The sequence below is a fragment of the Mesoplodon mirus genome (assembly GCF_964341445.2).
Source record: "Mesoplodon mirus genome assembly, chromosome: 11".
Classification (NCBI taxonomy): domain Eukaryota; kingdom Metazoa; phylum Chordata; class Mammalia; order Artiodactyla; family Ziphiidae; genus Mesoplodon; species Mesoplodon mirus.
Window position 1 is genome coordinate 44,374,619 of NC_138987.1, and position 14,165 is coordinate 44,388,783.

Below are 14,165 nucleotides of genomic sequence, written 5' to 3' on the forward strand. Positions count from 1 at the left end.
GCCCGGAGAGAATGAGCTTCTGACTTTCAAATAATTAAACTTAGTTTTCTGCTTGGGGTTCATAAAATTCCCCTTAATTATGACTGTGAGAGCCCCTCGGTCATCTCGGGGGTGAGTTGAGGCTGGAGATGGCCCATCCCTTTAGGGAAATAGCCTGTGTAATGGGTGTGTGAGGGTTCATGGGCGGGGTGGGGGTGGGGGGTTAGCCAGGCTCAGATGCCCTGAGGCTCCACCATGTGGGGATGGTGTGAGGTCCTGAGTGAAGCTCCCAGAGCCGGGCAGCGGGGCCTCTCCTCCCTTTGCTGGTCAGTGCTGTTCTGGAGGCCCTTCCAGTGAGGCTCCAGGGAAATACCTGCTGGGGAAGCAATAAAAATGCAAATGTTCCAGAGCAGTGGGTGAAAATTGTGTTCAGACACTAAATTGGGGTGTATGTTAGCAGGATCCTACTCTGCCAGATTGTCAGGGAAATTTTTGTTTTCAAAATTAGCTTTCCAGTGGTTGTCTGATACTCGGAGGTGTCTGCGTGTGTCTGTGCGTGTGTGAATGTCTGTGTGTGTGTGTGTCTGTGGCAATGTCCATGATGTGTGTCATTGTCCTGGTGTCTGTGTCAGGCCCCATCTGTTGTCCACAGGAGGAGGGGTCCTGGGCCCAGACCCAGAGCTTGGCCTGTCTTTGGGGAGGAGGGGTTCCCTGGGGTCTCAGTGACATAAAAGTGCTCCTGGCTTGGCACAGTGGGTGGCAGAGACAAGCCCAGCATCCCTCTGCAGGGACACACCTTCCACTTGGCCACTCAGGGCCCTCCTGAGATGTCCCCCAAACATGAGTCCCATGGACCAGAAGGCAAAGAGCAGGGGCACCCAGGAGCGTGGATCCCAGAAATGTCTGGCAACAGAATCAGCCCCGGAGCACGGACGGCAGCGTCAGATGTGGACTTCCAGAGAAACTGCGGTTTTTCAAAAAAGGAAAAGAAAATGTGAGAAGGGGGAAAGATGCTGTAGGGAACAGGCACAGGGGAATCAAACGCAGTGGCCATCGCTCCCCAAGGGGCCATCCCTGCTCCCAGACGCTCCCCTGGGTGCCGCCTCTGGTGGTCCTGCCCCTTCTCACCAGCATCCCTTGCACTCCCCTCCCCATGACAGGAATCCCTCACTCACCAGCTCACCTGTGCTTTCACCGCAGCCCACCCAGCGTGGGTGAGCCCTGGCGCTGGGGGACGGCGGGGAACAGAGCAGATGAAATGTCAGCCCTGCTGGGTCCAGACTCTGCTGCAGGGTAGGGGGAGGCCGGGGGAAGGCAGCCCCCCACCAAGCAGATGGGTAAATGTCATCTCCATCAGGGTCAGCGCGGGGAGGGGAGGGAAGCCCCGCTACTCGATGCGGGGGTCAGGGCCCATCACGACGTAAGCTGACCTCATCTGATTGAGACAAAGCCTTGAACCCAGAATAGCCTTCTTTTAGGATTGGTTGAAATTCGAAATTTGGGTCTCTGCTTTGCTTTCCTTCCCACTCAAGCTTTTTGAGAATCCGGTCTAGACCTGCACTCTGCTTCTTTGAGGCTCATGGCACGGCCTCCAGACCGGGCCCTGAGTGATGTCCTGTCCTATGGTGACATGCCAGGCATGACTTGATGTGACTTCTTCGGGGTATGGACCCTGGTCGCTTCCCCACCCCCGCAGAGCACAGACAGGACCCATGGAGGACATTCCACGGTCACACCCCCAGCATCACCACCACGCGCTGTGCCGTAGACACCCAGCACAATCTGACAGAAACAAGGTGCCCATTCAAAGCATCATCTCCTGGGCTCTGTTCAACCCTTTCCATCATCATAAAGGGAATGGCAACCTGTCTGCTCGAGGAATTCTAAGAGAAGACCATCCTCCCAGCCACCAAGAGACAGGCCCAAGCAGATCACCAGCTGGGTGGTGGGCCTGTGACCATCAGGGTGACCACAGACCCCCCGAGCACCCAAGGCCGAGGACCCACTCCCTGGTGCAGGCATGCAGAGCACAGAGACTATGTGGGTCAACCTGCATCCTGTGGGTTCAAAGCCACACCGGAGCATCTGAACAAGAAGCAGGAGAGGCGTGGAGACAGCTTCAAGGCCAGAACACAGCCTCAGCTGAGCCTCAGGACATGGAGCCCCCATGAAGGGAAGCTGCCTACAGCCCCACATGTGTCAGCTTCCTTACCCGCTTCCCCTCACGTGTCTCAGATTGACGCCCTCTTTAAACTCTGCCTTCGCTCTCCTGGTCAGATTCCATTTTTGGCTTTTCAGGGAATAAGATACTTCCCATCTTGAAACGTGGACTCCCCAAGGGTCCTCCTCCCCCGCTCTCTACCCAGCCCAAGGGTCACGTGCATCTGCCCAGTCTCCTGGACATAAAGACCCTTGGGAACAGGCTGCATCTTTTCTGGCGTCTCCAGAGCCTGGTGACCGTCAGCTCTCACCACACCTGTTAAGTGAACGTTCAAATGTGTGTGGAATAAACTGAGTGTCCACACGCAGGGCCTTGGGGGCTCTCAGTGTGGATGTGAGGGTGGCCTGCTGGGATGTTTCTGAAGGTCCTATTTGAAAGGCGAGGGGACAGTCAGCTGAGGCTCCAAGGGAGGGTACAACAGTCCCTGGCCAGGCCCTGGGTGAAGGAGAGGTAGCCCTGTGAGCAACGTGGATCGACTCCTCTGTACTTAAGTTTCCCAGCCAGCTTGTGAGTTCTGGAAGGTTCCATGGCACATGCATCACAGCCGTTAGCATCAAGAGTGGAGCCGTACAGCATGTCCTGCCCTGGACACATGCAGATGAACAATCAACCAGGCACACTAGGGGACAGAGAGTGACCCCAGACCATGAGCTGGAGCCCTAAAGGAAGGAGACCTTGGGGATGGGAATCATGGGGCCACCATGGTGGATCATTGCCATGACAGCCACCTTGGCTCACACCCCCATGTCCCCACACTGATGCTGAGCTTGGTCATGTGACACCCTTTGGCCAATCAAACAACAGCACATGGGATGCAGGCAAACATTTAAAAGGCACGGGCTTCTTAGAGTTTTCCCACTCTTGATGCTGTCCCATCCTATTACCATGTGACCCAGTCTAGACGATGCCACAGGAAGACGAAATAACACATGAGGCCACATCCAAGCCCAGCTGACAACCGTCGTGAAACCAGCTGAGATCAGCAGAGGAAACATCAGACAGAACCTGTGCTGGACGCACGAGGGCCATGGATGAACGAGACTGTGCAAACCAGACAGCAGTGGGTTACTTTGGAAGTTCTGGGGGAGAAAAGTCAACCATTCCAACTTAAAATTCTATGTCTAGCAGAGGTACACTTTGAAAACGATGGCAAAATAAAGATACTTGAAGAAAAATGAAAACTGAGAGAACGCACTGCTAAAAGACTCTTACTCCAGGAAATACTGAAGGGTGAGACAGGAAGGAGAGTACCCCAGGTGGAAGCTTGGAGGTTCAGGAAGGGACAAGGACTACGGGAGGTGGGATGCTGGTAATGGTAGGACAGTGAAGTTTGGCAACTCTTCCCAAGAAAACAGCTACACAACCTGAATTCAATTCCCCAGCACAGCCCTCTGAAAGCACTGAATAAAGGCAGGAGGAAATGACGAAGAATTTACTTTTGAAAGAATGCTGCTGATCAGGTAGGAACTGCATTTTTGTGGCTTTCTTCCTGGGGCTGCTCCCCAAACCCCAGGTTTGGTGATAGAAAACACAGCTTTGGCACGTGAGGCAGCAGGTGACATAGCTCGGTGCAGCAGGGAATGTAAGGAGGACCTTTGTGAGCAAAGGGCACCAATGGGTCCAGATCCAGAGCTGAGCATCAGGTTTGCCCGAGCCCCTGGCTGACCACTACGCAACACAGGACCGTGGGGCAGAAACTGGAGACATTATTTGTGATGATGTGTTTAGGAAAGCCATGACTTTGACCGAGGACGTTCCCCAACCTGCACGGTCCAGGCCACCGAGACAGGAGCATCTCCGGCTTGAGGTGTCAGAAGGAGGAACACGGGGTGGCCAAAGAAGACAGACACCAGAGACCCAGAAAGTGGGCAAGCCCCCAAACCTGAGTATGAACTCTGCCCAAATCCTCAGGTGAGCACTAGGCCACATAGGTGCAGGATGCACACGTGGAGTCAGGAGAAAAATAAGCACAGCTGCAAACCAAAACAACACAAAACAAAGCCCTAAGCAGAAACATCAGCTGCTCCACACTTCGGGGAAGACAGATTTCTCAGTTTCTGAGGGCAGGCAAAATAATTGCCAACTGTAACAAAAACCGACAACCCTCAGAAAAACAGCAGACATTTCAGAGTGCCCACAACATACTACTTACAACAAGCTTTCCACCAAGATTTATCAGGCATGCAAAGGAGCAGGAATGTGTGATGTGTACTCAGGAAAAAATTCAGACGTAGAAACCAATCGGAGCCAGCCCTGCAGTTGGATTTAACAAGACTTCCAAGTAACTCTTATAAAGATGTCCAAATAATTAAAAGACAATGTAGTATTAATGAGTAAATAGATAGAGGATTTCAACAAAGAAATTAAGACAACAGAATAGCAGTTCTACAGGAGGAAAGTACAATATCAGGAAATAAATTGAAAAAATTGACCAGATGGGCTCAACAGAAGACTGCAGCCAGCAGAGGAGAAAGCTGGTGAGTCTGAAGAGAGACCAGCAAAATGACCCAACCTGAAAAATGGACAGAAATGATGGAAGAAAGTTGTAAAAGCTTCAGAGACCTTTTGGGACAATATGAACCTGCCCAGTATCAGTGAAAATTAGGTTCCTAGGATGAGAGAAGAGAAAATGTGGAGTAGAAACAGTATTTGTAGGAACAATGGCCAAGACTCCCCAAACCTGGTGAAAACATTAACATACAGATCCATCAAATCAACAACCCAAAGTGGAATAAACACAAGAAACCACAACAAGGCATATGGTATTCAAACCTCTGAAAGACAAAGACAAAGAGACATCCTTGAAAACAGCAAGAGAAAATGATGCATTTCATGGAGGGTACAGTGATGGGACTAATGGCTGATGTCCCAACAGGAACCAGTGAGACCGTCGACAGAGGAATGGATAAAGAAATTGTGGTACATATATACAATGGAATACTACTCAGCCATGAAAAAGAATGAAATAATGCCATTGGCAGCATCATGGATGCACCTAGAGATGATCATACTAAGTGAAGTAAGTCAGACACAGACAAATATCATATGATATCGCTTATAGGTGCAATATAAAAAGTGGTACAAATGAACTTATTTACAAAACAGAAATAGATCCACAGACATAGAAAACAAACATGGTTACCAAAGGGAAAAGGGGGGAGGAATAAATTAGGAGTTTGGGATTAATATACACACACTACTATATATAAAATAGATAACCTACAAGGACCTACTGTATAGCACAGGGAACTATACTCAATATTTTATAATAACCTATAAGGGAAAATAATCTGAAAAAATCCCCCCCATATATATATATATACAATTGACTCAATTTGCTGTATACTTCAAAACTAACACAACATTGTAAATCAACTATACTTCAATTAAAAAAAAAAAAAGAGAGAGAGACACCAGACACTGCAGAGACAATCTGAAGTGTCCAAGGGAAAAAGTGTCTGCCAACTAAAGATTCTATTTCCAGAAAAACTATTCCTCAAAATAGAATGTGAAATAAAGACATTTCCAGTAAAACAAAGCTGAGAAAATTCCCTGCCAGTAGTAGTACTGCAGTGCAAGAAATGCTAAAATATTCTATAAATAAAAACAAGTGTAAGTGTGTACACAATCTCATAATTTCTTTAGAATACATATTATTGGGTTTAAAATGTACAGAGGTTTTATTTATCTCTGTATAAAGGCATATAGCCCAAAGATTGTGGTACAAACAGAAAATATGGCGAGGTTCCTATTTTTTTTTCAGAAATCACTTAATATTAACCTTAAATTGAGTGTGATAACATAGTATAATCCATAGTGAAACCTCTAGAAATAATGCAGTTTTACCTAGAAAGCTGAAAGTGGAATTGAAGTGGTATGCTAAAAATATGTGATGACCCCAGAGTAGGCAGGAAAGAGAGGCTATAGAAACAAACATGAGATTAGAGCATAGAAAAGAAAGAGTGAGGTGGCCCCCAAATCCAAGCACCTCAACAGTTATATTAAATACAAATAGAAGAAACTCCAATCAAAAGTCAAGAGTTGGCAGATGGGATAAAGTAGCAAGAACAAAATATGTGCTTTACCCAGACAAACCCTAACACAAAGACACACACAGTAAAAGAATGGACAACATATACCATGCAGACAATAGGCATGAGATATTGAGAGGGGATGTGTTGGTAATAATAGTCGAGATGGACTTTCTGACAAGGAATAGTACCACAAAAAGGAACATTTAATAATAATAAAGTGTCAATATAGCAGGAAAATATAGCAATATGGAAGGAAAATAAAAGAATAATAGATGTATATGTGCCTGAAAATAAATGCAAAGTACATGAAACAAAATGGACAGCACTAAAAGGAAAATCAGAGACCATAACCATTAGAAATGAAGATTCCATTACTCCACCATCAGTAACTTATAAAACAGAGACAAAATCAGTAAGTCCATGGAGGACCCAGACAAGATCAGCCAATACCTAATTACATTTCTAGAATATTCCACCAAACAAGAGTGGACCCCAAGTAGTGCTGGAACCCATGGTAGGGCTGCGTGCTTATATTTTCTTAAATTGCTAAACTCTATTCAAAAGTGGCCATACCTATCTGATCAGTCTTTATTAATTTTAGCCATACTATAGAATTAATTTTGCACCCACTCTTTTCAAGACACATGGAAGATGAACCAAGACAGACCAAGTGCTGGACAAAAAGCAAATCTCAAAAAGTTTCAAGGAATGAAAATCATATAATATATGTTCTCGGACCCCAAATGAATTAAATCAGAAATCAACCAGAAAATGATATCTGGAAAATTCCCGAATATTTGCAAATACCTTCTAAACAATCCATGGGGCAAGAAGAAAAGAAAAAAAAAAAGAAATTTAAATTTTACAGATTTAATAAAATTAACTTAAATATTTTGACTTGAATGAGAAAACACATTCTAGTGAAAATCTCTTCAATGTAGCTAGTGCAGTGCTTTAGAAGCTTACATTAGGAAGGGAAAACAGTCTGAAGTGATTGACCTAAGCTTCCTCCTTAAGAACTAGAAAAAGGAGCAGAGTAAACTCAATGTAAATAGGAGGAAAGAAATAACACAGATAAGAGCAGATATCAGTGAAGTAAGAAGTGAATAAGTAATAAAAGCAATGAAACCAAGAGCTTGATTTTAAAAAAGCGGCTTTACAGAATTACGATTGAGGTGTAATTAACCGCACATATTTAAAGCACACTATTGTCAAACACATCAGAATTCTGACATGTACACACACCCTTGAAACCATCACCACTGTCTTAGTCTTCTCTGGCTGCTGTAACAACGTACCACAGACAGAGTGGCTTTAATAAGGGGGATTTATTTCTCACAGTCCTGGAAGCTGGAAAGTCCAAGATCAAGGTGCTGGTTGATTGGGTTCCTGGGGAGGGCTCTCCTCTGGGGTTACAGGTGGTCGCCTGCCCCTCACTGTGAACTCATGCAGTGGAGAGAGGGAAGGAGGGAGTGAGGGAGGGAAAGAGGGAGAGACAGGGAGGGAGAGACAGGTATAGAGAGACAGGGAGACAGGGAAAGAGCACTCTGGTGTCTCTTCCTAAGGGTGCCAATCCCAGAGGACAAGGGCCCCACCCTCCTGACCTCATCCAACTCAAAATACCTCCCAAAGTACCATCGCATTGGAGGTTGGGGCTTCAACATAGGAATTTTGAGGGGGCACAATTCAGCTCCTAATACCCACAGTCAAGATAAAGAAGATGCCCACCAGCCCCAAAGCAGCCTCTGGTCCCTCCTTGCCTACCCGGTCTGTTTTCTGCTCCATTGATCTGTGCTCTTGTCTTTCTTATTTTCTTCCTCCTGCTCTGGGCTTACTCTCCTCCTGTTCTCTGCCTTATTAACATGAAAGTCTGCATGTCTCATTTTAGGTTTTCTTCTTTTCTAACCTAAACATTTAAAGCTGTAAATCTCCCTCCAGGCATTGGTTCTGTTGCATCGCACACACTTGGGTCTGTTGTGTTTTCATTATCGTCCTGTTCAAAGTATTTCTCTAATTTGCTTGGTTGTTTCTTTTCGATCCATGGATTGTTCAGAAATGTGTTATTTAACTTCTAAATATTTGGGGATTTTCTAGATATTTTAGTGTTACTGATGTCTAAATTAGTTGCATTGTGGCCAAAGAAAGTATTCTGTATGATTTCAACCCTTTTAAACTTATTGAGCCTTGTTTTATGGCCCATTGTATGATCTATCATGGTGAGTGTACTATATTAATTCGAATAAATGTGTATCTGGTAAATGTTGCATTTGTATCTTGTAAATATCAACTGTTTATAAATACCACATATCTAAACATATACGTTTTAATTTCAGTTTGTCGAGCTCTACCAAAAATCTTATTAGAATTTTGATGCGATGTGTACTGAATTTATGGAATAATGTGGGAAAACGGACATTTTTCAGGTATTGAGACTTTACGTAAATGAACATAACAGATCTACTCATTTATTTAGATCTTTTGATTGTCTTTTACTATCATTGCATTATTTTCTGCTTGACAGATTTTTATGTATTAAGGCTTTATTCCTTTTGTTTTTACACTTATTATTTTGAATAATATGTCTGTTGATACCACAAAATTATCTGGCAATAGTGTCAAATTTTTCCTTTTTAATCTTTATATCTTTTACTATTTATCTTGTCTTATTCTGCCAAATCAAAGTATCCTTAACTTGTCCCAGATTTTAAAGGCAGTGTGTCCGGAAGCTTTATACTGAAGTATGATGCTTGTGGTCATTTTTCATAGATAACCTATATCAACTTAAGGAAGTACTCTCCTATTCATAGTTTTTTATCAATAATGGAGTTAATTTTTTTTAATGCACTTTCTTGCCTCTATTTGAATAATTGTATGGGTTTGTTTGTTTGTTTGTTTTTGCGGTACACGGGCCTCTCACTGTTGTGGCCTCTCCCGTTGCAGAGCACAGGCTCCGGATGTGCAGGCCCAGCGGCCATGGCTCACGGGCCCAGCCGCTCCGCAGCATGTGGGATCTTCCCGGACCAGGGCACGAACCCGTGTCCCCTGCATCAGCAGGCGGACTCTCAACCACTGAGCCACCAGGGAAGCCCTGCCACCAGGGAAGCCCGAATAACTGTATGTTTTTTAAGTGGTGAATTATACATGTGGTATTAATGCATCCTTTTACTTCTAAGAAAACCCAATTTGATCATGAATAATTTTTAATGGATTACTGCCTTTGAATTGTTAATATTTTGATGGATTTTTAGATCTATGCTCATGAATTATATTGACCTACACTTTTCTTTTCTTATAGTGTCCTTGACTGGCTTGGGATCAAGATTATACTCATCTCATAAAATAAGTCTTTTCATTTTTTATTGTGTGGAAAATTTTTATGAAATTGGAATGATCCGTTCATTGACTATTTGGTAGAAGTCACCCATAAAACTATCCGTACCTCTTTTTTTTTTTTTTTTTTTTTCTTTGTGGTACGCGGGCCTCTCACTGCTGTGGCCTCTCCTGTTGCGGAGCACAGGCTCCGGATGCGCAGGCTCAGCGGCCATGGCTCACGAGCCCAGCGGCTCCGCGGCATGTGGGATCTTCCCGGACTGGGGCACGAACCCATGTCCCCTGCATCGGCAGGCGGACTCTCAACCACTGCGCCACCAGGGAAGCCCTGTACCTCTTTTAAAATTGAAAATATAGCATGGGTGGCCTTTATAATACTGATCCGGTAGGTCTATTTAGGCTTGCTATTTCTTTTGGGGTCATTTTTTTGGAAGTTATACTTTTCCAGGCACTTTTCAAGTTTACTTAAATTTGCACATTTATCAGGACAAATTTGTTTATAGAGTTCTCTCATCTTTGATGTCTTTACTATGAAATGCATTGTGCATTCAATGATGCACGTGAACAGTTCCAACAGTAGTAACACACGAAACACACATCCTTCCAGCATCTCTGTGAAGAGTCAGAGCCTCACCAGCCCTGTTGAAGCCCTCACAACTTCACCCTCTACCACCCTCTCCTCAGAGTAATCATCTACTTGACTTTGTGAAAATCATATTCTCACATTTTTAAGAGTTGATAGTCTAAGAATGCATCCTTACATTCTATCATTGGGTTTACAGTGGGAGTAATAGACACAAAACAAGCTTTATGAGGTCAGAGTACTGTGGCCACCACCTAGGGAAGGCACCCACAGAAAAGAAGCTCAAGAGAGTGTGTGGGGAAGCCTGGTTTCAGCATCTTTGGAGAGTTTACAGGAGCCTCCTGCAGAATTCCCTGAGCAGGTCATGCGTGAGGCGGGGACCCAAGGGCTCACCCTGGCTGGGGCCACTTCAGGGACTGTCGTGTGGACTGGGAGCTGGGCTGTTCTCTCTGCACGTCCTCCTCCAGTTCCTGGGATTACAGCAGCCCCATCTGTGCAGTGGGATGCACGCCCTCAGCCGGCCCAGGATCCCGGCATGGAGAGGAGCACACAGCCAAGGTAAGGCACAGAGAAGAACCCTGGCCAGCACCTCAGGTGCACAGAGCTTGGGTCAAACAGCTGATGCAGTGAGGGTGAGGCCCCGGGTTAACCTCCACATGCATCGGTGGGGATGCACTCCAATCTGGGTGGGGTAACCTCTGCGTCCTGTGGACTGCTGTCCACAGAGGGGCCTCCACCAGCCTCCTGAGGGTGGTGGTCCTGCCCCCTGAATCACATCTCCAGTGTCCTGAGCCCCCTTTGTGGGCTCCTGCTCTCAGCTGGGTGGGCACAGCCTCCCGAGCTTCTTGAGAAGGAGTTCAAGGGAAGCAACGTTTTTGGACCCTACCTATCAAAAGTGGTTTTTATTTTATTCTACATATTTTACTTTGTTGTTGAATATTAAAACATATCGAAGGGTTTGGCTGGGTAAAGAATTTTGGTTGGAAACCATTTTCCTTCTGACTTGAAGGAAGCACATCACTGTCTTCTGGATTCCTCTGTTGCTACTGAGAAACCCAAAGCCTTGTTGATTCTCCATCCTTTTAGCCAAATTTTTCTACAAGCAAGATTATAGCATAGTCTCTATTCTGTTGTGCAGTTTCACAATGAGGCGCCTTGGTGTGCATCTATTTTCATTCCTGTTCTAGATGTTTACAGGTTTTTTTTTAACCCATCAGCCCTTTATTTCTGAGAAATTTTCTTGATTTTTTTGATGATTTAATCTCTGCTATTTATTTATTTTTTTTAGTTCTCTCTTCTACAACATCTATTATTTGGGTGTTGGGCCTTCTGAACTGGTCTTCTAATTTTATTTCTCTGTTTTTCATCACTTCACCTTTAGCTCTGCTAACTTTTTGTAAGATTGTCTCACTATGAGATTGCTTCAATTTTATCTTGCAGACTTTCTATAGAGTTTTTCATTTTGATCGCCATGTTTTTAATTTCCAGTCGCTACTTTGTTATTGTTCTCTGAATTTCCTGTTGTGTTATAGATAACATCTTGTTCTTTTTTATTATTGCTATATTTTTCTTATTTCTCTGGGGTATTCAATGACTTTTTGGAAAGTTTCTGCTCTCTGAAAAGCCCTTGTTCCCTCCAAGTGGCACTGCTCTGTTTGTAGCTCTGGCCTCTATCTCCCACGTTGGAAACTTTCCCTATACTTGACAATCCTGAGCCAATGGCTCATGGTGGAGTATGTTTGCAAGCTTTATATGGGTCAGCTCACTTGGAACTTTGCTATGAGGACATTTGGATGGGTCCTTTTGTGGGAACTCCTCACCTTGGAGACACTAGGTGTTTTCTTTTTGGTTGGAAACTTCTTGTTTCTCGCCTAAAAGGTGAGGTTTGCCTGCCAGGTTATGTCTTAGTCTTTTGCATATGGTACCCACATCTCAGTTTTGCCAAATGTAGAAAATACATCTCCAGACTCCAGCAGGGGTAGAGGAGGGTATGTGAGGTCGGGGAGAAAAGCTAGAAACACACTCACTCTCCAACAGCTGTTGAGGCTGTTGCTGCCAGGTCCTGGGCATCTTTTTTCCCTCCCTCCCTCCTTCCCTCCTTCCCTCCCTCCCTCCTTTCCTCCCTCCCTCCCTCATTCCTTTTGAATTCTCTAGGATAAATCAGTTTTGTTCTCCATATTCCTGCTTGCTGCTTGGAATTCAGATTTCTCAGACTCACTCTATTAGCTATTTTTCACTGGTTTTTTTCTCAGCTTCAAAGTTTTTATTCCTCCCCCCTTCCATCTTTTTAGAACTTCTGAAAAGATTTTCAGGTTAAAAAAAATTATCTCTTTTATTAATGGAGTTTTGGGGAACTTACAAAATCTTAATCTAGAAATTGTCTTATCTTTGGAGATAATATGACCATGATAAATTTATAGTTACAGTCCTCTTTTACATCCCTAATATTGGTTTATTTGTCCTCAAAGTGCAATGAACTTTTAGTTTTTGGAAGTTTTTTCTAGACAAATTTCTTGGAGGTTGTCAATTTTAATCATTTTTATTTCCCCACCAAAGTCTAACTTTTAGTTTTGGGGGTGTTCACTAGTTTCAGTTTGGTTTCAATTTTATTAATTTCTACTCTTTTCTTTTTATTACCTTCATTCTAATCTTTTGGTATTTACATTATTGTTTTTGTTTTTCTTATTTTTCCTCACTTCTTAAGTTACCTGCCAAGTCCTTTATTTTCAGTCATTCTTCTTCCCAAATTAAAGTATTTAAGGATGTAAACTTTTCTCTAGTTTTGCATCAGCTGTGTCCAACATGTTTTGATGCATAGAATTTTTTTATTATTTAGAAATAACTGTAGTATAGTTAAGATTACTATTTATTCTTTAAACCCCAACTAATTTTAAAGTTTTTTAATATACAGGTTTTCTAATTGAAAGTTTTGTTGAGATAATTGGAGATTCACATGGAGGTATAAGAAATAATATAGAGAGAATCCCATGCACATTTCACCCTGTTTTCCCCAGTCGAACATCACATAAAATTATAGTACAGTATTACACTAAAGTGGCACAATTCACTGATCTTATTCAGATTGCCTCGTTTTTACTTGGACTCGTGTGTGTGTGTGTGTGTGTGTGTGTGTGTGTGGTGAGGCAGGTGTATGTATGTTTCTATGCGTGCATTAAGTTCTGTACAATGTTATCCCCATGAATCCAACAGCAGCTATGATACCAAACAGTTCCCACACCCATCACCCTCTCACCACCCCACCCCCACCCTCTGGCAAACACTAATCCATCTTCCATTCCTAAAGCTTTGTCATTTAAAAATGTTATATAAGGAGAATCACACACCATGTAGCCTTGGGCATTGTGTCTCTGCCCCACATAATTCCCTGGAGCTGCATGCAAGGGCACAGTTAGTTTATCTCATTGCTGACTCCTATCCCATGGTGTGGGTGGGCCAGTTTGCTTAACCATTCTAAAGGTATGGGTTTTTAAGTTATTTTCTTGTCATTGATTTGCAATATAATTATGTTCACAAAGTATATTTTGTTTCGTGGTAAAATTAGTTTTGGTATTGAAACGCATTGAGATTTGACTTATAGTCTAATCCAGGTCAATTTCCATAAGTCTTCTGCGTATACTTAGAAAGTCGATCCTGCAATTTTGAGGTGTAGACTTCTACAGTCTGTATTTTCATGTGATCTATTTGTTAATTGTGTTGTTTCAATCTTTCATATACTTATAAATAGTTTTGCTTTCTTGATTCCCTTTGAAAGCTCTATTACAATCTTCCAGATTGGTGGTGGATTTGTCTGTTTCTGCTTGCAGTTTTATTAACTTCGGCATGCTAAGATTTAGAGCTATGCTATATGCATACGTATTTGGACTTTTGAATGTTCCCCTGATGAATCTGGCTTTTCATCGTCTAGTCACCCTCCTTGTCTCCAGTAACTCATACTCCACGTTTAACATTAGCTGCTCCAAGACAATATCGTTTCATCTGCTTCCAAGGCTTCGTCCCT

The 14,165-nt window shown here is 43.6% G+C and overlaps 1 protein-coding gene across 1 annotated transcript in view; it reads left to right on the top strand.

The window, feature by feature from the left end:
* TAFA5 (TAFA chemokine like family member 5) overlaps positions 1–8,642 on the top strand; it is a 211,337-nt gene extending 202,695 nt beyond the window's left edge. Inside the window, exon 4 of the mRNA XM_082636088.1 lies at positions 8,568–8,642. Within this exon, the coding sequence (XP_082492214.1) occupies positions 8,568–8,597 (30 nt within the window). The 3' untranslated portion in view covers positions 8,598–8,642. The remainder of the gene's footprint in view (positions 1–8,567) is intronic.
* The last annotated feature ends 5,523 nt before the right edge of the window (positions 8,643–14,165 follow it).